The 21488-nt window shown below is 36.0% G+C and overlaps 1 protein-coding gene across 1 annotated transcript in view; it reads left to right on the top strand.

The window, feature by feature from the left end:
* ASCC3 (activating signal cointegrator 1 complex subunit 3) overlaps positions 1–21488 on the top strand; it is a 354089-nt gene that overhangs the window by 192355 nt on the left and 140246 nt on the right. The window contains exons 15-18 of the mRNA XM_056125104.1: positions 10447–10638; positions 10973–11197; positions 17959–18078; positions 21075–21239. Coding sequence (XP_055981079.1) covers positions 10447–10638; positions 10973–11197; positions 17959–18078; positions 21075–21239 — 702 coding nt within the window. The remainder of the gene's footprint in view (positions 1–10446; positions 10639–10972; positions 11198–17958; positions 18079–21074; positions 21240–21488) is intronic.

Below are 21488 nucleotides of genomic sequence, written 5' to 3'. Positions count from 1 at the left end.
TGGAAAGATATCCCCTGCTCATGGGTCGGGAGACTTAACATTGTCAAAATGGCAATACTACCGAAAGCATTGTATAAATTCAATGCAATCCCTATAAGGATACCCATGACATTCTTCAAAGAAATGGAGCAAACACTCTTGAAATTTATATGGAACAATAAGCCCCCACGAATAGCTAAAGCAATTCTTGGGAAAAAGAAAATGGGAGGAATCAACCTCCCGAACTTCAAACTGTACTACAAAGCAGTAATAATTAAAACAGCATGGTACTGGAACAAAGGCAGAACTGCAGACCAATGGAACAGGGTTGAATACACTGACATCTCTCCTCAATCATATGCTCATCTAATCTTTGATAAAGGTGCAAGTAATGTGAAGTGGAGTAAGGAAAGCCTCTTTAATAAATTGTGTTGGCATCACTGGACGGCTACATGCAAAAAAATAGGCTCAGAACTCTGCCTAACACCATGTACAAAAGTAAGATCAAAATGGATTAAAGACCTCAACATCAGACCAGAAACCATAAGGTACATTGAAGATAAAGTTGGCAAAACCCTCCATGACATTGAAGCTAATGGTATCTTCAAAGATGCCACGCCACTGGCCGAGCAAGTGAAAACAGAGATAGATAAATGGGACTATCTTAAACTAAGAAGCTTCTGCACCTCCAAAGAAACAGTGACCAAAATACAAAGACAGTCTACAGAATGGGAAAGGATATTCACCGAATACACATCTGACAAGGGGTTGATATCCAGGATATACAAAATACTGGTTAAACTCCACAAGAAGAAAACATCCAACCCCATCCAAAAATGGGGCAATGAAATGAACAGAAACTTTCTCAAAGAAGAAATCCGAATGGCAAAAAAGCACATGAGAAAATGCTCTACATCATTAATCATCAGGGAGATGCAGATCAAAACCACAATGAGATACCATCTCACACCTCAGAGACTGGCCCACATTCAAAAGAACAAAAGCAACCGATGCTGGCGTGGATGTGGCGAGAAAGGGACACTCCTTCACTGTTGGTGGGAATGTCGACTGGTTCAGCCCTTCTGGAAAACAGTATGGACGATTCTCAAAAAATTAGAAATTGAGCTCCCATTTGACCCAGCAATACCACTCCTGGGAATATATCCCAGAGAGGCAAAAATGTATAGTCGAAGTGACATCTGCACTTGTTTGTTCATTGCAGCACTCTTTACAATAGCCAGAAACTGGAAGAAACCTGAATGCCCAAGAACAGATGACTGGTTAAAGAAACTTTGGTACATCTACACAATGGAGTACTATGTAGCTCTTAGAAAAGATGAAGTCATGAAATTTACATACAAGTGGTACAATATGGAAAGTATCATGCTAAGCGAAATGAGTCAGAAAGAGAGGGATAGACATAGAAAGATTGCATTCATCTGGGGGATATAAAGTAACAAAGTATGAGATTAATACCCAAGAATAGCTGAGATCAGCACCAGGAGGATTACTCCATAACTTAGAGGCCAGCCGGGTATCCTAGAGGAAAGGGCTATTCAGATAGAGAAGGGAGCACCAAATAAAGGATGTTTGGAGGATCCTCCCAGGAGGGGAGATGCATGTAGAAAGTAGACTATGGACTGAACATGTTTGCCACTCAATGCCTCTTTTGCAGACCACAACACCCAAAAGGAGAGAGAGAACACAGGGGATTGCCCTGCCACAGAGACAGGGGGGATGGGGGGATGGGGGTGGGAGGGATATTATCCATGGTGGTGGAAAATGGGCACTGGTGGAGGGATGGGTATCTGATCATTGTATAATTGAAACCCAAGCACAAAAAATTGTAAATCTACAACTTTAAAAAAAATAAAATAAAATAAAGGAAAAAAAAAAGTTGAAGGATATACAAATATGGAAATTAAAGTTGATATAGAAAGAAAAAAAGAAATACACCACGTCAAAAAGAAAAAAAAAAAAAAAAAGAGTAGCTGCGAAAGGATGATATAGTGTTCTATCTCTAAACTCCTTTATTAAAAGAGGAGGCAGACCTTTGTTTATGTTCTGAAGAGTGTTGGTAGACTGTTTTCTTTTGATTGATATAATAACATTGATAAAATATATTCACAATCATCCGTAAGGTTTTGGAAAAGAATATAATTTGGAAGAAGAAATTGGCCTCTTCCAACTAAATGCTAGTTAGTTTCTCCCTGGTGGATTGGAAATTATCTACATTAGAGCATATCTTATCAAGATAAATTACTTTGGAAGACTTGGCTATGTTTTTTTCATGTTTTTTCATTGAGAGTTTGTATCCGAACTGAAGTTCTTATGTTACTTCTGTAAAACAAATAGATTTTCATTTTATGTCTTTAATTGCCTGCTGTCCAACTTTATAATAAAACATCTTTTTAAATCATGTATTTGCATCCATGTAGAAGTCAGCATAGGGAAGTAAGTTACATTTTCTTCTTACTCATTTTTAAAGTACTCACACTTGTTTTCAAAATCATGCATAGGGAAAGGATTAGGTGAAGTCTTAAACTGGAGCTGCCTGCTTTTATTTTTGGTGTGTGTGAGGCGGGGGGAGCGGGGGGTGAATATTTCTCCCTCTGTATGATAATGCATTGCCTTAACAGTTGTCCATTGCACTCAAGTTTTTCAGACTACAAACCATAGATGGGAATTACATTTATGAAAGGCGCATATGTAAAGTCATAGCAAACCAAATTTAGATAGTGCTTGAGCTACACATTTCATTCTCTTTTCTTTTCACAGTAGTGATTTTATGCAGAATTTCCATGCATGGAAACACTTTATTCAGTGAATTTGGTATTGAATTTCCAATGGCATACTGAAAGAAGCCAGTACTCTGTTCAGAGACTGTGAACAAGATGAATTCTATCTCTGCAGCTATTCTTATCACAGGGAAGTTAGAATTCCAACTATAACTTGTCCTGTTCTCAGATAGAAGGTAGAAACACAGTGATTGTTCTGATACTTAAGAAAGCAACAGGCATTTTGTAATAAGCAAATTTATCCTCATTATCTTTTGGTCATAAATACCTCTTCTCCATTTAACTTTACAAATGCAACTCCTGCTTAAAAGCTTCTTATGTTTCAAGAAAAGAGTTTATGCAGACACAATTGTGTGTTTAATATAAACAATATAATACTGTGATACACATTTTCTATCTCTTGCTTTATTCATTTAGTAATCTATCGTGGGGATATTTCCAAATTAGTACAAAAGGACCACATTCATTTTAACAATTGTGTAGTTTACCACAATGTGGACATTACCGTAATCCATTAACTCAGTCTTAATGAAGATGAATTTTTCTGTTGTTGCTTCTAGATATTCTTTATCTTTATCAGTGCTGCAGCAAACATTCTCCTTCAAATGTCTTTGCAGTTGCATTGATGCCCATTGGGAAAATGCTAGCAGTGGGTTTCTCTATCACCATAGAATATATATTTAATTTTTAACTAATGTTCCCAAATTGCGTACTAGAGAGATTGTTCAAATTCACATTTCCTCCCATATAACTTTACCAACACTGGGCATTCTCAAAGTTTATAAGTTGATGACAGATTAATATGCAAAAAGGTAGTGATTTACTAGTTTGACATTTCTTTAATCATGAATAAACTGAGCATTTTTCTTATTGAACATCTGAATTTCTAGACCAAAGCGATTTTTATAACAGTATTTTATAGAAAAAATTGTTCACATCCATAGTCCCATGTGTATTCAATCGCATATAGTCATATGTGTTATATTTTTTTCTTAGATAACCTTTGATTTTTATTTGTTTATGAATATTTTTACCATGTGGAAACTTTTACCAACATGTTTTTAGAAGTTGGGCTTTGTCTTGTTTATAAAAGCCATATGTATTTCTTCGCTTTTTTCTTTAATTTTTATTCAGATACCGTGGTCTAAATTACTGTTAATAATCGAGTTTCACACATACACTGTTCCAACACAAAACCCACCTCCAGGATCAGCGTCCTCCACCAATGTCCCAGTGTCCCTTCCCAGTAACTAGATTACATGTATTTCATCTGTGATTTCCTACTGTTTTTTTATTTCACATTTTTATCTGTCTAGGATTTGTTCTTTATGGTAATGGATCCATTGATCTCTTTCTAAATTCTCTTTGCATTTTCTGTAGATTTTTAAATTTTAATATATAATATATAAAATTCTCATATTTGCCTGAGCCTATTTTTTGCCTTTATCTTCTTTTTCATTGATTATACTCATTGTTCTCCTGATATCAGTCTGGTTTTGTTAACACTTTTATATGTAATTGGATTAGGTGTTCTTGTTTTCAGTTTCAGATTTTTTTTTCTGGGTAAATATATGCATTACTTTTCAGTATGAACTCTAGTCATGCCTCCAAAAAATAGCCTTTAAATGAGTCGTTGCATCCAGTTTGTGAAAATTGGTATTTGTAGCAAACTATACTTAGCCATGTAAAGTATAGTTCGTTTTATATTTGACTGTATTAATACAAATGTAAAAATATAATGCCCTCACATTCTGGTTTAAATCATACTAATTGTACAGCATATGTTTTATTTAATTGGTGAATTCTTTTTTCTGAAGTTTTTTATTATTTGGGTTAGCATTCATAAGAGAAGTATTATTCCTTTTCTGCCCCTTTGAACAGGTTTTAACCTGAGACCTATTATGTTACCTCTGTAAAATTAATTTTGAAATTTTCCTCCTACTTCTGGTTGTAGGGATTCACAGTAATATTAGAAATAATTTGTGTCTAAAAGTTGGGAAGCCTAAATGTTGGGGAAACTCTTTGATTTTCTTTCATTGCTTTTATTTAATAACTTTTATCACTTCTCAGATAAATATCTTGACATATTTTTCTAGAAATTTATCCATTTCAAGCTGTTTTTTATTTGGTTTCTTGAGCGGACTAGGCTGGGTCACACCCAGCTGTGTTCAGAGGGTCCTGATTCTGTGCTCAAGGTCGCTCTCTGCGATGATCAAGGACCCCATGTAGTACCAGAGATCAAATTGGAGTTGACCACATACAAAGCAAGCACCTTAACCTTGTACTATCTCTCTATCTCCTGGAACCTTTTTGAACGTTGTATATTAAGTTTGATATAATAATCTTATGATTTCTTTAAATTGTGGCATATGTCTGAGTACTTTCTTATATTACTGATATTTGTCTCCTTGTGCTTATACTGTTAACTTGTGAAAAACTATGCATCTCTTTATTTAAAGTATAAAGTCTACCCTTTTTACTTACAGTCTAAATATCAAATCTCTTATGAACTATGGCATTATAATTACCAACTTAACGTTGGCTCAAAAACAGTCATAATTCAACAGTATATAAAAACATATTGCTATAGATGCCTTCGAGTAAAACTTTGGTGTAAAACTGGAAGCTAACACAGAGTTTACAACTTCCAGTAATAGTCATTATCTCTTCTATTGTGGTTGAGGTAACTTGGTTAAAATGGTGTTAAGGTTGACATAAGACTTATTTTTTTTTCCTTTAAGGCGCCATAGTATACAGGACTTTTTATGTAGCATTTTATGCATAGGACATCCGAGGGCCACACTTTCCACCAGAGCATCCATTTACATTCACTATGGTCTCAGTGTCCTCCCTAATCCCCATCCCCATCCCTAAGCTTGCTACTGAAGACCAGTATCCTGCATATGAAAGATGATCATCCTATGTCTGTCCTTGTCTATTTCTGACTAGCTTCACTCAGACTGATAGCATGATGCTCTCCAGATCCATCTATGTAGCAACAAATTACATCTTTTCTTTCTTTTTTATTTTATTTATTTATTTTTTATTGGCAAGCTCCCCGTGATGTATTCGATATGCCAAACACAGTAACAAGTGCCGTAGTGGAGACGTTACTGGGCCTGCTCAAGCAAATCGATGAACAATGGGAGGACAGTGACAGTGACAGAATCACCATGTAATACAGTTACAAAGCTTTCCTGATTGAGTTTCAGTCATACAATGTTCCAGCACCCATCCCTCCACCACCAGCATACATTTTCCACCACCAATAACCCCCATATCCCTTCTGCCACACACACGCCCTCCCCCCCTTTTCTTAGTTCTTTCTCTACTTTGGTGTATCATGGTTTGCAATACAGATACTGAGAGACTGTCATGTTTGGTCCTTTACCCTCTTTCAGTAGACATTTCCCATCCAAAGCTATCCCTTCCAATAATCATTGTCATAATGGTCCCATTTCTATCCCAACTGCCCTCTCCCCCAGCCCTTGGCAGGCGTACAACTGTCAGCCGTTCATTTTAGCCCTTGTTTCTACTGTCCTTGAGTGTTAGTGTCATACTATGTTGATGTTGCTTTTTTTTATATCCCACAAATATGTGCAGTCATTCTATGTATGTCCTTCTCCTTCTAACTTATTTGACTCATCATGATACTCTCCATGTTCATCTATTTTTAAGCAAATTTCATGACTTTTTTTTCCTAACAGCTGCATAGTATTCCACTGTGTAGATGTATCAAAGTTTCTTTAACCAATCATCTGTTCTCAGGCACTCATGTTGTTTCTAGATTCTGGCTATTGTCAACAGTGCTGAAATAACTATACAAAATGCAGATGTCATTTCTACTGTGTATTTTTGCACCCTGAGTGTATATCCCCAGAAGTAGTATTCCTGTGTCATATGAAGCTCAGTTTCTAGTTTTTTGAGCAATGCCCATATTGTTTTCCAAAAAGGCTGGACCAGTTGGCATTCCCACCAACAATGAATGAGAGTTCTTTTCTTTCCACATCCACACCAGCACTGATTGTTCTTACTCTTTTTGATGTGTGCCAGTCTCTGTGGTGTAAGGTGACATCTCATTGTTACTTTGATTTGCATCTCCCTGATGATTAGTGATGTAGAGCAATTTTTTGTGTGCCTTTTAGCCATTTGAATGTCTTCTTTGAGGAAGTTTCTATTTATTTTTCTCCCCATTTTTTCATGGGGTTGAATGTTTTTTTTTTTCTTGTAAAGTTCTATCAGTGCCCTTCTATTTCTTGATGTTAACCCCTTTTTAAAGGGTATTGGGTAAATTATTTTATCCATTCTGTGGGATGTCTCGGTAACTTGGCCACTGTTTCTTTTGAAGTGCAGAAGCTTATTAGTTTAATGTAGTCCCATTTGTTTACCTTTGCTTCCTCTTGCTTAGTCAGTGGTGTTTCATCTTTAAAGATGCCTTTAGCTTCAAAGTCATGGAAGATTCTTCTCCTACGATTTCATTCATGTACCTTATGGATTCAGGTCTGATGCTAAGGTCTTCAATTCATTTTGATCTGACTTGTGCCTGTCATTAGACAGAGGATGGAGTTCATTTTTTTTTTTTTGCATGTAGCTGTCCAGTTTTCCTCACAGTACTAGTTGAGAGGTTTTGCTTGCTCCACTTCACATTTCTTGCTCTTTTGTCAAAGATTAAGTGATCATGTATTTGAGGGTCTGTGTCACTGTATTCACTCTATTCCACTGATCTGTGGACCTGTTTCTAGTCCAATACCATGCTGTTTTAATTACTACTGCTTTGTGGTACAGTCTGAAGTTGGGCAAGGTGTTGCCTCCCATCTCCTTGTTCACACGAATTGCTTTGGCTATTAGTGGGGGGTTATTGTTTCATATGAATTTCAGTAGTGTTTTGTCTATTTTTCTGAAAAATGTCATGGGAAATTACATTTTTTCTTTTAGCTGAGTTTCAGATTTTCTTAAGTAGTGTTCCATTATGTATACGTACCATATTTTATCTAGGCATCTCTTCTTGAACAGTTGGGTTGTTTCTCTCAGGTTTGAGCTGTTGTGAATAGTGCTGCAATGAATAGTGGAATTTGGAACTCTTAATAGATACCAACAGGTAGAATTGCTGGATCATATGGAACATCAATTCCTATATTTTTCAGATGTCTCCTTACTTTTTCCAAAGGCTGGACCAGTTGACATTTCCAACAGCTGTGAATGACGCTCCCTTTCCCTCCACATCCCTGCTAATACTGGTTGTTTCTGTTCTTTTTGCTGTGTGCCCATTTCATTGGTGTTCAGTGATAGCTCGTTTTGTTTTGACTTTCATTCACCTGATGATGTAGAGGATTTTCCATATAGCTTTTGGTCATCTGTTATTCTCTTTGAGGAAATTTCTGTTTATCTCTTTTCCCATTTTTATGGGGTTTTGTTTGCATGGTCCAGGAATTATCCCTGAGTATATCTGGGTATAACCCCCCCCCCAAAAAAAAAAAAACAAAAGATGCAGCCTAATGACTGCAAGAGGAGAAATAAAAAGAGAAACCCGCCACCTTCCCCACCCCATCCCCACCCACCAGTGCTTCTTAGCTTCTCACTGAGACCTGAACACTGGGGTGCTGACCCCTGATGCTGCTTCAACACTTCTAAAGTTGGAGAGTTGAAGTGTGTGCCAGCATCCACCTGCTACATTTTATAAGTATGTTTCATCCCAGTTACATGTTATACATGTTATATACATGTTAGTGTTTCTCTTCTCTCTCTCTGTCTCTCTCTGTCTCTCTCTGTCTCTCTCTCTCTCTCTCTCTCTCTCTCTCTCTCCCCCTCTATCTCTCTCTCCCTCTCTTCCTGATTTATTTGGGAATGGGCAGTGCTCAGTGGCTACCCCCACTTTTTACTCAAGGTTCCCTCCCTGAAGAGCATACCATGTAGTGCCAGGAATAAAACCATGGTCCCCTGCATGCAGAGTATACGCTCATTCAGTTGAGCCTCCTTTGCAGCTCACAATTATCCCTCTCCTGCATTTTATCATCTATACAAATGGCATAATTCACTGCAGCAGCTACTTGACCACAGAGACAAGCCCTCAATCCAGCAGGAGGGTATATTTAAAGTGTCCCCTAATAATGTTTCTAGTTTACTCTGTTGTCTCTGAATGTCCTCTCTCATGAATATTTGACAGTGGACTCATGAAATGTTTCCCCATTTATTTCCATGAAGGATCTCTGTTATGTCTTAGCAAATACTCTCAGACTTCGCCCCAGGTCGGCTCTTTCTCAAAGGAGCTGCTTTAAGGAGATTGACAAGTTTTTACCCAAGATGAAAGTTGAGACAGTATGATACAACTGCAGTTAATCAAAGTTTATTATTAAATTATTTCTAACAGACTAATAGCCAGACCACAGGAGAAAAATGCACTTGAAGAAAGTAGTGGTTTTGGTATACATATAGGAATTTTGCTTGGCATTGGAGAAGGCTCAAAATGTGTATGTTGTTATTTACCAATCTGGCCACTAGATGGTGCGGTTTGTTAATGTATCATATTGTATTCTATTATAGAGCTGCTACCAAGTGGATCTGTTCTCTTAATTATCATTAACTTGGAAGTTTAACATTTTAAGTAATTTGGTTAATCAGTGTGGCAAAGTATGTATTTCTTACACCTCTGAAATCCTTCCTCTTGCCAATACCGTATCCCCTACATACAAACTATGAAACAGTTTTAAAAGTAGTTGTTACTTAAGTGTTGATACTGAAAATTTCAGAGCAGTAGCAAATAAACACAAAACTTGGTGTCCAAACAGTGGCCTTGACTATTTAAATAACTCTATTGTTATTCCAAATTCATTAACTTTGCAGAGAAAAAAATCTATTATATAGTAAGTCTTAAGTTGCTATATTTTGCAAGATCTTTTGCTATTATACTTAGATAATTTGCAGATAATTGAACCATTGTCCACCTCTGAGCTCAAAAAAGGCCAAAGAATAGACTCAAAAGTAAACTTAGTAAATTCATAGAAGTTATCAGGTTGAAAGCTCAGACAGGTTGTCATTGCTTTTCCATTAAGATCACGAGAGAACCACATTTGGGCTTATTGGTTAGTTATATTAATTATATTAAGGAAGGGTTCCTACTGTGGAGGACAGTGAATATCTCAGGTATGGAAAGTTCCAGACAGTATTTGGATTGGAAATCATAAAAGACCCTGAATAAAAAAGGATGTGAACTAGTCAGAAAAGGAACTTAGAGGAAAAAATTGGCTTTGTGACTGGCCTGAATAAAAGCTTGAAGATGTAGGAATCATTTCTGTACAGTCTCTCTCTGTAAGGACCCTGGTGTTTAATCTTTAAATTAGATGCCATCAAGATTTTTGCCTTTATTTTTTTAGCAATATTTTTGAAGGCTATAAAAGAAATAAGAACTGATCACAAGAAAGGGGGTAGCAAAATGAAAGAGCTATTTGCTTTCTACTTCTGCATTTTGTGTAATGTTTGGGATTATCAATTGAAGTATGATCATAAGAACTTTGCATAGTACATATAACATTAGATACCGTTGCTATATAAGATGCTTAAAAATAATTGTCGTCTTTGGAAAATTCATTGAACTGAAATACTAAATGAAAATTGCTTGGAAGCGCTAAGTAATCCTTCTTTGCTGTTCCTAATTTGCCTTCATCTATTCCAGGTTCAGCGGTCAAGAAATAAGCAAGTAAGAGAATTATTCCTAGATGGCTTTAGCATTCACCATGCTGGAATGCTTCGGCAGGACAGAAATTTGGTTGAACACTTGTTTTCTAATGGCCATGTCAAAGTCCTAGTCTGTACAGCTACATTAGCCTGGGGTGTCAATCTCCCTGCTCATGCTGTTATTATTAAGGTAAGAGCTCTCCTTCCTTTGCACATGTATGTGTGTGTGTGTGTGTGTGTGTGTGTGTGTGTGTGTGTGTGTTAAAACCAGCTAGGAAATGATGTTAGAGAAATATTGTGATTTTAGCTATTTCATTGACTTAATATTATTTATATAAGGCCAGAGTTATTTCCTACAAAGGAATCTAGTTTGATTGTGAAAACTTAACTCTGCCACAGATGATGAAAGGATTAGTTAAGGTATGCTTTTGATATCTTGCCATATTTGCCTAATTTCAGTACTCCGCTCATAAGGATTATGTTTGTGTGTTTATGTAAATTTTTATTAACTTTTCCCCGTCTAGGGAACACAAATATATGATGCAAAAAGAGGCTCCTTTGTTGACCTTGGAATTTTAGATGTCATGCAGATATTTGGTCGAGCTGGAAGACCACAGTTTGATGTGTTTGGGGAAGGAATTATCATCACAACTCATGATAAACTCAGCCATTATCTCACTTTGCTCACTCAACAAAATCCAATTGAGAGTCAGTTTCTGGAAAGCCTTGCGGATAACCTCAATGCAGAGGTAAGAGCTCATGAGCAAAAAGGTTGGAAGGGCTTCATCAGCTTCATGGGGGAACAAATAAAATCAAATTTGCGTCAGTTATTACTTTGTAATATTTAGGAATAGAGTTCATGCCATACTCATAGGCCAAAACAGGCTCCCAAGCAACCTCGTTGATTCATTCAGAGCAGCATAGATTGCAAATAAGAAATGATAAGAACTGAACAAGAAGTCATTGCTCAAAAACTATACTTTTAAAATATGAGGTTTGAGATTTTGTTTTCAAGTAGAAACAAACCCAAACTGTAAAAACCAGGAAAACAAGTAGCAATAACAACTACTATTTGTATTCCACTTTTATGAAGTTTGATGTGCAGTTTTTTTAATGAAATCTTAGACCATTTGATGAACTTTGTTATATCAAATATGATTGCTTAAAATGAGCTAAGTGCTATCATTTGTTTCCAGTAATGGTGTGCATTTGTTAAGGTAAAAATAGTGATCCTTTAAAGCCTAGGAAGCATTTTAGCTGATAAAAAGCATAAACATTCTTAATTTAAGAGAGTCTATATTTAAACATTTAAATGAGGTCTCACTGCTTTAAAGTATTGCTCTAGCATTTAATAGTTTCCTACTTCTATTACCCCTTTTTATCTTTAATGTATACTCAAATAATTTTTGGAAGTAGAATATAAATGTAAGAAACATGAATAGTGGAATATTTACAGTGCAATATTACTTGTGCATAATAAGTACTCTTAATATACTTAATTAAATATGTCAAGTATATATGAGTACATCTTATATGTACTTAATAAACTTAATATATAAAAATTATATTATGTATTTCTTGAATAAGTTGTGAAATTTCACTTTCTACCTACTCGTGTTAGAGGATGACACTTGCTATGCAACCTCCTATGTTAAGGAAAATGTCATCAACAAGGAAGAAGAACATGTGAAAACAGAGTACACTGATGTTCAGAAATGTTAAGTTCCATACAAAGATTCAGTAGAAGAGAGTACTTTGGCTTTCAGTGAAGACTTTGTTCACGAAGGTAGTAAATTTTGATTTGTGATCAGAAGGATGAAAGAAACAGTCACGAAAACTTCTGATCTGTAAGCTTAGTGACAGAAGAATATAAGAGATAGGAAATAAATTTTAATTCCGAAGAAAATATTATTATTCTATTTCAGTCCTTATTATCTACTATGAAAGATTTGACAATTAGACCAAAAACTAATTGCAAAACGAAAAGCATTGGGGGTAAAAGAACCTATTACACAAGGATAGTGGTGGTCCTAGTGGGCCGAGGACCTTCTAGGTGCTTGTATGTTCTCTCGTTCTCTTAATACTCCTTAATGAAGGTATTATCATTGTCCTCAGAGAAAATGTGAACTGACCTCAAAGGTCATTTGGCTACTAATTTTTGAAACTAATGTTCATACTCAGGTCTCTTTTGACTCCAAATCTAGTCTTTTCATTGTACCCTGAATTTGTGTTGCTTTAAAAAGATGTATTCAAGTAAACGTGAATATGTGAAAATGGTATTTTCAGGTTTTATAATAGAAATCACGCTTACAATTTTTCCAAATTTACATGTAATGGAAGATTATGTCTTTGTAAACTTAGAATTGCTGCTCCTGATAGTTTTCTGTGACAGGTTAACATTTAGTAAAAGTAGTGATGTTACTCTGTTACTATGCAGAAGTCACAATGTGAGTAAAATACTGCTCTTGTCCTATTGTCACTTTTTATGTAGGGTCAAAAACTGCCATCAGTGAAGTTATTTGATCAAGCATTGTCACTGTCACTGTCCTCCCGTTGTTCATCAATTTGCTCGAACGGGCCCAATAACATTGTGAGACTTGTTACTGTGTTTGGCATATCGAATATGTCACGGGTAACTTGCCAGGCTTTGTCGTGAAGGCAAGATACTTTCTGTAGCTTGCCAGGCTCTCCGAGAGGGGCGGAGATTCGATCAAGCATTGAGAAATTCAAAATAAAATTCTTTGATTCACCTCATAAAGTTCTTTATTAAGTATGTCATTTCAGAATTGTCAGCTTACTATAACCAGTGTTTCTTTTAATGTCATAAATAACATTCAAATAATAAAGCAAAATAGCTAATTTAATATTTTTATCTAATACATTGAAGTATAGCCATTGTTAAAAAAATTTTTAGTGTATTTGGTCTACTGGAATGGTTACAAGTTAAAGTAAATTTTCTTGTTAATAAAACAAACATTCTGAAATTATAGTTGGATGTGAAATTAAATTTGATAATCTGAAAATCAAGTGTGAAGTTAGTTTATAGAATGAATGTATGCTGTGTCTTGAGGTAATGGAATTTCAAGTCTTTTGACTCCCAAAATCTTTGAAATACTGTACAATAGCAGTGGTCAACATAAAGGTCGTTTCAATTAGGAATGTCACTTCTGCTAATATCCTTAATAACATGAATATCAATTCTAACCATTGGTTTAGAGGGGCTGGAAAAAGTATTACATTAATTAATAATTTCAATGCAAACATTGTATGAGGAATCTTTCCTGGATGATGCTTAATGGGACTGACTCCCTAGTGTTAATGCCAAAAGGTCACAAGTCCCAGCCTTGAATCAAGCCACTTAATTTTGTACTGAGAAAAATACTGAAATATGTTTGGGGCTTACTAAAATCTACTCAGCAGATATTACTGGGTATCTATTCTGTGCCAGCCCTCTTATTACATGTTTTAAAATATGTTAATCTTATGGCTACACATAGAGAATTTCTCCTGTCTCTTCAGGGCATACTACAAATACAGTGCCTTTGGAAAAAAGGCCTTCATAGTCTGACCAGCCTTCCCGTTTTGGTTCTGTCCAGAGCAGGTCTTATGCCCTAGACAGCCCCTTTCTGACAACTTCATCCAAAGAGTCCCACATTTACATCTGTAAAATAGACATGTTCTCTCAGGATTGTGGTGAGAATTTAACAAGACCTAAATTAGTTGTTTAGTAAAAAGTTGTATTATCACTACATAATAATCCCTTGATTTTCTATTCAATATAGATGCCATGCCAACACTCAAGTTTTAGTTAAAGAGGTAAATGAATAGGAACATAAATGGTTCTTTGTACTTAACTAAATAAATTAACATAATTGCATGTGGCCTACCCGGCTGACCCGAGTTCAATTTCTCCACCCCTCTCAGAGAGTCCAGCAAGTTACCGAGAGTATCTTGCCCACACAGCAAAGCCTGGCAAGCTACCTGTGACGTATTGGATATGCCAAACACAGTAACAAGTCTCACAGTGGAGACATTACTGGGCCCACTCGAGCAAATCATGAACAATGGGAGACAGTGCTTAATGGGATGATGCTTAATGGGACTGAATCCCTAATGTTAATGCCAAAAGGTCACTTAAGGTCAATTATATATATAATTTCTAGTGCTACAGTGCTCTGGAAATTATATATATCCATGAAACATACACACTTTATATATAAAAAGCTTCCATATTTTCTTCTTCATTTTCTAATATTTAAACATAAGTACTCATATATTTCTTCTTTAGATTCCTTGTTTTAACTTTTACAAAGCATGCATTGCAAATAAAATGACCTGAAAGACAAAGGTTTAAATAAATAAAATTAGATTGGAAGTGATGTTTTGAGTCACCCTTCTAAATAACCATAATTGGGGTAGAGTCTTTTCTCTCTAATTAAGCGGAACATAACATTTTAGTAAACTGTATACAAATAGCCCTTTTAGAAGTTGTGCATGTTAATATTTTAAAAACATTTTTTAAATGTTTGCTGCTAGGTAATGTAGATGGTGATTGATATGTATCATCTTAATTACATACATATATTTCACCCACTTGACTAGGAAACTTCCTGAGGCCAAAGTCTATGCTCTATTTGTTATCTAGTCATTGTGTTTTACATCATTGTCTTGTTACTAGTTTACGATACAGTTATTGAGGTGGGACAATAAATAAGATTTTCTTTTACGATATGATTATTGAGGTGGAAGGATAAAGACTTCCTTACTAAATGACCACTAGATGACATCAAATATTTATAAGTAAAATTTTTGTCACTAGGTGGCATTCGAGGATTAATCTCAAAATATCATGTATCACCAGGAATCCCAAATTTTGGGCCATCTATTGCTTTGGAGAGAACATTTAAAAGACTTGTATTTTTTCTATCTTTAATACTACCCTTTCTTTTAATCTTATCATCAAAAACACTAGATTATTTACATTGATTTACTGTGTCCGAACTTGAAAGTAATAGCAAGTTTATTTTATCCTTTATAAAATTTTATACTCCTTCAAGTTGTATAATATCACTGTAACTATTGTTTTGATATATAAGCATGAGAATTAGGCTGGTACTGGCTGTCAAAAATAGCTAAAAATAGTATTTTGAGTGAAATCATCAAGGTACCTTTCTGTACCCAGCCAACTAGAAAATATTGTACAAGTCCCTCATTGACTCATTTCAGTTTTCCTTAATCTTTATTTTGTGCACAGCATTACTGTTTGCTGTTTAGAAGGTGGTATATGTAAAACTCTATTAACTAAACCATTAATTAATTAGTTAATTAAATATTTCTGCTAGCTTTATGGAGATATATTTGTCATATGACATTGTCATTTTAAGGTGTGCAACATGCTACACATATGTATTATGAAATATTTATCACAATAAATTAGTAAATACTTTCTTCATCAAATATTATGGCCTCTGTTGTAGTTATGATGAAAACCTTCAAGTTCTACTCTCACAATAAAGCTTTTTTTTTTAGTTTTATTAGTGAGACACCATGAGGTACAGTTGTAGACTTACAAATTTTTGTGCTTGGGTTTCGATTATACAATGATCAAGTACCCATCCCTCCACCAGTGCCCATTTCCCACCACCACGGTTCCCAGTATCCCTCCCACCCCCCATTCCCCCCATCCCATCCTGCCTCTGTGGCAGGGCATTCCCTTTTGTTCTCTCTCTCCTTTTGGGTGTTGTGGTTTGCAAAAGAGGCAATGAGTGGCAATCATGTTTGGTCTATAGTCTACTTTCAGCATGCTTCTCCCATCCTGAGAGGATCCTCCCAACACCCTTTATTTGGTGCTCCCTTCCCTATCTGAGCTCCCTTTTCCCCTAGCATGTGTGGCTGGCCTCCAAGCCATGGAGCAAAATTCCTGGTACTAATATCGGCCATTCTTGGGTGTTAGTCTCCTATTTTCACAATATAACTTTCAAGTGAAATATTACATAGTAATGACACAGTATTCCTGTTAACTAGCATCACCACACTGTACATTAGGTCTCTGGAATAACTTCTTCTTTGGAAAATATGCACCTTTTAAAACATCATCTTATTACTCCCTACCTTGCAGTTCCAGGCAGCCATAATTCTACTCCTTATTCCTATGTGTTTTTTGCTTTTAGATTCCACATATAGGTGAAATCAATACAATCTGTTTCTCCTTGACATATTTCAGTTACTATAAATGTAGAAGTAAATAGGACCTCTCTTACCATGTATTGTACTTTTAGTAATTTTTCTTTTATAATGACAAAAATATGCTTTTAAACTGTAATATTTGCATAGTGCTATATCTCATTTTTAAAGATACCTAAGTATCCATAAAACTATATTACAGAATTCTTATACAGAAACAAAACTTATATAAAATAAAACAAACATAAAAATTCTTCTTTTCTTTAATATTCAGTACTAAAATGGGAAGGTTTGTTTTTCCTTTCCTCCTCAACTCCCCCATCCCACCCCTCTTTATTTAGATAAGCATGTCTCTCTCTCTTTGGGTAAGGTTTTAGATTAAACTTTTCAGTTATACAAGCCGGAGCAATTATACAGCAAGTAGGGCACTTGTCTCACACATGGTATACCGGAGTTTATATGGGTGGCGTCCCATATGGTTTCCCATTCCCTGCCAGGAGTGATCCCTCAGTGCAGAGCCAAGAGTAAGCCCTGAGTGTCACCGGGTATGGCCAGAAACACCCCCCTCACCTTCCCCCCACCCCCACACCATACACAATTCAATTATAGGATTAGAAAAAAACTGTATGACTGAAATTCTTCAGTTTGGATCATTTCTTTAAGTAAAAAGAATGCTTTGAGTTTTAAAAAAAAGACTACTTATAGTGACTAGGGAAATAATTCTTTTAAGATCATTTTTCTTTGAAATTCTATATTTTTTTTTAAATCCCTTATTTTTCTTGCATAATATTATAGGATATTGTTTTTAAGTTTCTTCCTTTAGTCATATTGTATATATTAGCCATTATGGATATCTTTAGAGGTAAAGCTAATGTTATACTCTATGTTTGTAATGAGTGGATACCAAACCACAATAAAGATTAGAAATTGACAATATTAATGTTATTTTTATTTTGGTTTACTTATATTTAAAATTTTGGTATCATGTTTATATAAAATGATAACCCCCACCAAAAAAGGAATGAAGAAAATTATGAATACAGAAATGTTTCTAATGATACATATAATTAAATTCCATTTAGGAGGAAATCAAGTTATATTATTGGAAGATGGATTTCCAATGTACTGTTCTCAATTAAATGAGGCAGGACTGATTTTTTTAATTAATTGGAGGTTTGTTGTGTCCAATAATTGTGCTTGTCTTCTTTTAAATACTACATAATGATGTATTTTTAAAACCTAACTTTTAACAAAATGGTCTGACTAGTGATGTTTATACTTAAATTTAATGTATTTGTTTAATTTTTGTTATATTTTTTCATTGCAGATTGCTCTGGGAACAGTTACTAATGTGGAAGAAGCAGTGAAGTGGATAAGTTACACTTATCTTTATGTACGGATGAGAGCAAATCCATTAGTATATGGCATCAGTCACAAAGCTTATCAGGTAGAAAACTCATTTATAAAAAAAATCAGACCTTCTTTTGGTTCTGTAATCCTTTCATGATGAGGATAAATATTTGCTACTCCATCTCATCTAAAAAGAGTTAGATAACAAACAAAAACAAAGCTTTTTGTCTTCTTTAGGAAATACTAAGAAAAATTAAATTTTCTGCTTGTAATTATTTCACTTTATTTGTATATTTCCCACTGATACTTATAAACTGTAAGTCAGTTTATAGTTATCAGGATGTTTTGTTGGGTAAAATACTTTTTCTCTTATTTAAATATAAGTCTGGGGGCCTGGAGAGAATCTATAGCAGGTCAGACATTTTCCTTGCATACAGCTGACCCAGGTGTGATCCCTGGCATTCCCAAGCTCTCCCGAATGATCCCAGAGCACAGAGCTAGAAGTATGCTCTGAGCACAGCCTGGGTGTGGCCCCCAAATCAGAAAAACTAAATCAATAAAATTTCAAAATAAATAAAAGTTATGAATTAAATCAGAGAAAAGTTCATAGTTCACGTAAAATAATATCTTTGAATTATCTGTGTTATGTACCTCTAATTAAAGTCCCTTCTAATTCCTTGTTCTTGAATAAAAAGATAACATCAGTGAATTATTCACATTATCATTTGGAAATTGAAATATTATACTGTGCACGTGGACTGAGAATTATATACATGTGATGGTGGTAGGTCTGCCCGGGAACTTCACCATTGTGTAGTCCAGGTGGCTTACAGTCTGCCTGTTCTTGTCTTTACATTAGAATATTTTGTACTCGGTGAATGCTTCCCAATAACTCATAAAATCCAGTTGTCTCATTTCATTAAAACATCATCTCAACCACCATCATATTTTCACTCATGTTATATCAAAACTAGCAGAGAACTTTAACTGGAGTGATAGCACAGCGGTAAGGCGTTCGCCTTACAAGCGGCCAACATGGCCGACCCGAGTTCGATTCCTCCGCCCCTCTCGGAGAGCCCGGCAAGCTACCGAGAGTATTCGATATGCCAGACACAGTAACAACAAAGTCTCCAATGGAGACGTTACTGGGCCCGCTCGAGCAAATCGACGATCAACGGGAGGGCCTATGGATCTATGGATGGATCTATATTGTCCTCCCTTTACTGATAATTTAGTTTTAATTTCTATTCTGTTGTGTTCTTGAAGCAAGAGTCAAGTTTTAGCTCAAATTATCCTTTTGAAATCCCCATAATAGATTTGAACATTAGAAAAGTGAAACCTAGGAACCTACGGTTTAAAAGTTTGGAGGGAGAGAGATACAGACAGACAGACAGACAGACAGACAGTGGAACAAGGGAAGATGGGTCAGGAAGTGAGGGAAATAGGCAGAATAATTTCTAAAGCTAGAACTATTTTTGTTTAATGTGGGAGTACTGCTATTTATTCAGGCACTGATTAGGCTGATTGAATTGGACATGAACTCCACATTAATTTTTTTTTCATTTCTGAATAATTTTATTTATTGAATCACCATGAGAGCAGTTATAAAACTTTTGGGTTTAAGTCTACATACAATGAAACACCCGTACCTTCACCAGTGCCCATTCTCCACCACCAAAATCCCCAGTATACCCCCATTCCACACCCTCCCCCTACCTGTGGGGCAGATGTTTTCCACCTTACTCTCTCTCCACTTCGGTCACACTCAATACCTTGACACCAGACCCACCACGACTACCCAGGATCTTACCCCAACACTCAGATCTGCTGAAAAGGCAACGATAGACAACCTGTTTTCCACTGCTGGCCATGAACAACACACAATGTCACGCGTCTGCAGTAGTGGCTGCATGATCTTGAAATTCTGAAATTTTAACAATTAAATATAGAGGGATTTCTGCCAAAATCTGCTGGGTTCCAAGATTTGTTCCTTGTCTCTTGAATCATGGCCGCTAAGCAGCTTGATCAGGAGCCACAAAGGCTACTTGTGGGCGGCAACTCAGGCTCTTGTTGGGACGGGGAGGAAAGGGCTGACTCTACCCCCATCCCATGAGGCCCCGCATGTCTCTTCACTCAGGGCCCAAATGTGACTGTCCAATGGCCTCTGGAAGATGGCGGCCACCGAGCCACCAAGGGGGAGCAGGCAGAGGGACAACACCCTTTCCCCCCTGGGATGGCCCAGCAACAGCAACCTACTGCAGGTATCGAATGCATCTCTGCCAAAAGCCACTGGGTTCCGAGATGTGTTTCTGAGTCTCTGGGATCATGGCCGTTAAGCAGTTCTATCAGGAACCAGAGAGGCCTTGTCTCCAATTATATAGCTGAGCTGGAGGTAGTTTGTTAATGTGTCTCCCACATACCTAACTTTTGGCAGTTTACTTTCTTGATAAACTTTGCCCCAAATTTTTGGGGTCTGGCCAAAAGCACAGCAGCAATTTTGGGGTATCTGGAAGTTTGAAGGCTTGACCTTCACAGATTGACCTGCTGGCGGCACCATACTCCCTAAAGCTAGAACTATTTCTAAAGCTGTCTGACATCTTTTAGTTTCTTATGTTTAGTCTTAATAGAATTCAGCTACCTTTAATCTTCTGAGTTAAAGTATATGCTAATCTTCAAATAAATACTTCTTTACAGCCAAATTCTTCTTATTTATAAACTTAGAAGCTAACCTTTTTTAAAGGAATTTGGCATTATCTGTTCTCATTACTGATATAGATTTTGTGGAATGAAATAGTTAATAGCACTATGGAAATATTTTGAAAATTTAGAGTAAAATAAAATGCAGTATGTTTTCGTGGCTTATGCCATATCAAGTCTTAGTACTAGGTGAGCAGAACAGTTGATTTGTAACTTCTCATAAAAAAGAAGAGAAGTCACATCGTATAATCTTACAGAATAAAGAAAGTAACATTTTTCCTCCTGAGTTAACTAGTTTTACTAACTTCACATGTTACAAGGCCCTGGGTACTACACACACTGAAAAAAAAAAGTATATTTATGTTTTGTCTTGTTTTTAATTTCCCCCCCCCATAGATGGACCGAACATTAGCAAAACATCGAGAACAGTTGGTCATTGAAGTTGGCCGAAAACTAGACAAAGCTCGGATGATTCGTTTTGAGGAGCGAACTGGGTATTTTTCTTCAACAGACTTGGGTAGAACCGCCAGCCACTACTATATTAAATATAGTACCATTGAGGTATTACACCGAGTAGAACAAATATATTGTGTGGAGTTTTGTATACAGATGCGTTTTAGTCTTCAAAAATCAGGAGTAATGTTAAGTAATAGAATATATTTAAGTTCGATGACTTCAATAGCATATACTCAATAAAGAATGGTAGCAAGATTAAATATTAAGAACCCACTTGCCATTCTATTCAATAAATGTATGTTCTAGGCATTGGGTGCATTCATATCTAAAATAGTTGAGCATATAAGTAAGTGA

This window comes from Sorex fumeus, unplaced genomic scaffold (assembly GCF_029834395.1).
Source record: "Sorex fumeus unplaced genomic scaffold, SorFum_2.1 ptg000054l, whole genome shotgun sequence".
In the NCBI taxonomy this organism is placed as follows: domain Eukaryota; kingdom Metazoa; phylum Chordata; class Mammalia; order Eulipotyphla; family Soricidae; genus Sorex; species Sorex fumeus.
Note: the sequence above shows the minus strand (reverse complement) of the source record. Positions and strands in the feature narration are given on the sequence as shown.